Consider the following 4,773-nt stretch of genomic DNA (forward strand, 5'->3'; position numbering starts at 1 on the left):
AACTCAAAATTATTTATGACAAAGAGAGATCTTTATTGAGGTCTCAGAATCTGGCTTCAAATATTACATGTTGTACAGATGCAGACAGATTTGTTTGTTCCCTTACAGCTGAAACAATTCATAGTGAAAAACAAAACTTACATAATTTTGTTCTTATATCGATGGTTAATGTGTCTTTAAAATAAAAAATATGGAATCAAAATTTGTGACCGAATGATAACTCCAACGTGTGCTTGTTTCCCTGCAGAAGTGGCCGAAGTGAACGATAAACTTACCAACTACAGCCAACCTAATGTAGGTCGATCGTGACTCAAGCTTAAATGGGGTTTTCAGAGGATGCAGCTGAGTGCTTTGTTTACATTTAATGCAGACCCACATTTCAGAAATATATCTGGAAAACAACTGGCCTAACCTATTAAACTGCACCAAATAGTTCAAGATAACTTTTTAATGTTTAATTTCATACTTTGCAATGAGCTTGAAAAGTTTACAGTTAAGATTGTCTAATGTACGTCTGCTTGCCTTTAGTTTGTGAGTAAACAAAAAAATATCCTATTAATGTTAAGATATGGACATATTTGTTGGTACCCTTAAATAAATGATTAATCCTTGCATCATAGTTATGTTTGAAACTTAGTTTTAGACCTTATTACTATCACAGGCGCCTTGAAGCTTTTCAGCCTATTTAAAGTGAACAAACAGGAGCATCACACTGAACACCTGAACACCGAGCAGAGAAAGTAAAGCAGAGCGCTGCTGACGAGCTCAGAGTGAAGTTTGTAGATTATAGATGTCCAATCAGCTTCATGTTCCTCTCACCACAGATGCCAGCCATCCTTTCTCCCAACTTCAAAGGTCACTGTGGGGGACACAGGGGGACACCTTGGACAGGTCTCCAGTCCATCACACAGAGACAAACTCTCACACCTGGGGATAATTTAGAGTTAGCAGTGAACCTAACATGCAGGTTCTTGGGCTGTGGGAGGAAACCAGAGTAAATCCACATGTGCACAGGGAGAACAGGTAAACTCCACACAGGAAGGCCCGGAGTCGAACCTGCGACCTGCTTATAAAACCAGTCAAGCTGAACTCTGTGGTCAAGATATGTCACATTTTAAATCTTAGTGGGCTTAACTATTGGCAGAAAACAACAAAAAGCCAAACAGGAATTCATCAAACTGCCTGTTTCTGGGATTGATGAGATGATGAGATGACACTGGAGCTGTTTTTATTATAAATTATTATTATTATTATTATTATTATTATTATTAGGGATGGGTACCAACAAATTCATGGATCTGTAATTATTTTTTTAAATCAAGTAGATAACATCCGTCTGGTTCAGGAGCCATTTAGTTGTAAAATAAAAAGATATTGATTGAAACACTCCAGAAAACCAGCAGAATTATTTCGTTTAGAATCATCATCCAAAAGACTTTTTATTCATTTTTCATGTTCTGACCCTTGTGCTTCGGACCAAAGTCTTATTCCATCTTGGTCCACAAATATACAGTACAGTTACTCATCAAAAGGGAGAGTCCACCAAGAATAAACTAAAAATATAGTAATAAAATAAAAATAGGGATTGTTTTTTTCTTTCTTTTTGTTTTTTTGTCCAGGTCTGGGACACGATGAGGTAACAGACAGTAATAAATTATTCAGTTGCTTAGAAACACTTTGCAAGAATCATATCAATAATACAAAAATGGTATCAAATACACACGATGCAATATTTGAAATCAACATTCATTTCTTTGTCCTTCTGCCATCCAGTCTGTTTGCTCAACAATTTAAGTTTTGAGTCCTTCTCTGGAAAAAGTCCCTTAAAAAGCAGACGTGGTTTAAATTCTGCTGAGAGTCCACCTCCTGCTGTTCCATTCAGTAAAATAACTCATACACAAACATCCACATTTAAGAGTTTTTCTTCTAATATCACTTTAATGATTACGTTCCTTATTATTTGTCTTACAATCATGGCCAAGGCAACAGGCATACACAGGCACACGAGGCTACAACTCGAATCAGCCGTCTGCTCACTTCAGATCCGTCACCACGCCGTCCTGCCGAGAAACACTTCTACAAAACTTCAAAAAAACAAAACATGCCAATAGGAAAAGTCAGAGATTGTATTAAAAGTGCAAAAACGTGTTCAAGAGTTGGTGTGCTTCCAGACGAGATAAAGTCACCCACCAAATCTTTCATCTGATAACAGTACGAGCCATTTCAGTAAGGATAATAATCTGCACGTGTGCTGAACGTGACAAAGATTTGGGACAGCATGGCTTCAAGCCTGAGGAGCGTCACACTGCCCCTTCTACACAAACACAGGGCTACAGGGTTTATTCTTTGCTCTCATCCTGAAAATAGAATCCTGAAGTGAATGGAAGAGGCCGAACAGCCCCTGGATTGAAATAAAGTGACATCAAGTTGTTTTGGTTCATGGCCAGTGAACGTCAGCTCATCCATCAGCGCTTTATTTAAAGTCTTTAAGAGGTTCTGTGGAGCTCATTATTAGATATTTTTTATATCACAAGTACTTATTTTGAACACTTTAAGATACAAAGAAATGGAAATAAAGAAGTGAAGTTCAATTTGTTCAGGAAAGAAAAATAATTACAGTTTTGATCAACTCATCACACTGACAGTCACCAAACCCACAATAATCACTTTCAAATACTTCATAAGACAAAAAGTGGCTCTTTTCTTCTGTTTTATATATTTTTGTAAACTTGGCCTTTAAACAGATCAGCGTCAGCATCTTCTTCCATTATCAGACCACCATGAACTTATTTCACATCATCACATTTCTTCTACTTGTTTTAACACTCTTCCATCGAATGTTTTCAAACCACCTGGCCCCGAGGCGCAGGTTATCCTCCTGACTCACCATCTGCCCTTCGACAACATTACACCACCACCCGTCACCCCTCTCAGATTCAACCAGAACACCGTCTGACACTCAAAGAAACCACTCCAGAGATGAGCGGGGAGCAGTGAGGAGAGAAACTGAAAGAAAACCAGGATGTTCTCCATAAAACCAGCAATTCCCCTTTTCCTTCTCTCTCTCTCGAGACAAGGAAACCATCTCCTCCATTTCCCCCTTCAAAAGCACTGTACTCTCGTGCCACATTTAATATCAGATTCAGAAGTTACACTTTATAGTAAAACAGGGAGTAGTTGGCACAGCGCTCAATCCAAGGCGTAACAAAGGGTTGATGGGAAGGGGGGAGGGGGGGCATGTTTCAACCCCCCTCTGCTGCTTCGGATGCATGAAGATGTTCAATGACCACCCCCTCCCTCTGCTCCAGTAGGTAAACATGGCTGGGAGGTTCCCTGACATCCAGAGGTGTGTCCGTGTGCACGTCCGTTTGTGTCTGCATGTGAGAAACCAAGAGAACAAGCGAGGTCACAATATGGCGCAGTGGAACCTGTGGGAACCCGAGGAACGCTCCGCTCGCCATTTCATCTTCTTTTTCTTCTTCTGGTTTCGCTCGGGAACTTGTTGTCTGCAGGTGAAACAGGAAAGTCGTCAGTACAGCCAAGAAAGAGCTTTTATTTAAAACACAAAACTGTTACAACATGATTGTATAAGTCAAGGAACAAACAACAACAAAAATAAATAAAGTTTGTTTTTGCACTTCTGCAAACACCCCTCGTGTTTATCCAGTTAAAAATTTGCTTCTCTTCCTTTTGACATTTTTAAAAACATCTGATTTCTGTTTAAAGATTAAATTCCTGCAGGTTGTTTCTGAAAAGTCAGCAGCTGAATTAGATGGTTACATGACAACTACAAAAATAAATTAATTACTGATGATATGTCATTTTTTATTTGCTTTAATTGGTGGATAAATGCGTCTAGGTTGGTCAAATTCCTCTTTAAAAGCTCTCACTCAAATAATCATGAGTCACATCCTGCAGGTTTTCTATAAAATAAACTTCCAGTTGAGCAAAGAAACATTTGTGTCCCAAACAGAAATAAAATTCTGAACACTAGAGGGCGATGTTGATTCATGCTGCTCTTCTCGTGAGTGAGTTTTCCACCTCTCAAATATTCCTTAAACCAGATCTCCACTTATCTGTGTCAGTCAGAGAAACACCTGAACACTGACTACACATATCAACCTCCTTATTTAAAATCACTCCTCCAAGAACAATAAACAGATCATGTGACCACAGAGAAATAAATCAAATCCAGGTGAAATTACACAAGTTTGTAAAGAAAAATCTGTCTCATTTACATCATGTTTTAATTTGAAATTAACATCCTAAAATTCAGCAGTTTCGTCAAATTGTCTCATGAACTTTTATGTAGAAATCTCAAGAGTTGAACAAAAAGAAAATAAATTTAAAAAGGCTTGAAGTTACCGTATAACTCGGACCAACTCGTGAAAGGCTTTGTCCACATTCATTGGGGGATCCTTGGCACTGGTTTCAATGTAAGTTATCTAAAGAAACAAGATAAAACATCCTAAAGTTGAATATGAGAGTCTGAAGACTTTACAATAGAAAAATCTGAAACACAAAGCTGGAACGAACTGAAAGCATCCTCTGACAACAGGACGGATCAATAAACTGCTTCTGATGCGATGAAGTGTGAACCACATACAGACACTTAAAAAGACGCATGTTGGGGTACACACATATACTTATATATACACATATATATACATACATATATATACATATATATATATATATATATATATATATATATATATATATATATATATATATATATATATATATATATATATATACACACACACATACATA

The 4,773-nt window shown here is 37.7% G+C and overlaps 1 protein-coding gene across 2 annotated transcripts in view; it reads right to left on the minus strand.

Moving 5' to 3' along the window:
* Nucleotides 1-1,413: 1,413 nt before the first annotated feature.
* Nucleotides 1,414-4,773, minus strand: part of si:ch73-116o1.2 (muscle RAS oncogene homolog) — a 16,266-nt gene continuing 12,906 nt past the window's right edge. The window contains exons 5-6 of one of the 2 annotated variants that reach the window (XM_017420759.3): nt 4,366-4,445; nt 1,414-3,506 (exon numbers count right to left, since the gene is read on the minus strand). In XM_017420759.3, the coding sequence (XP_017276248.2) occupies nt 3,407-3,506; nt 4,366-4,445 (180 nt within the window). In that variant the 3' untranslated portion in view covers nt 1,414-3,406. 2 annotated transcript variants of the gene reach the window in all.

This window comes from Kryptolebias marmoratus, linkage group LG6 (assembly GCF_001649575.2).
Source record: "Kryptolebias marmoratus isolate JLee-2015 linkage group LG6, ASM164957v2, whole genome shotgun sequence".
NCBI classification, from domain to species: domain Eukaryota; kingdom Metazoa; phylum Chordata; class Actinopteri; order Cyprinodontiformes; family Rivulidae; genus Kryptolebias; species Kryptolebias marmoratus.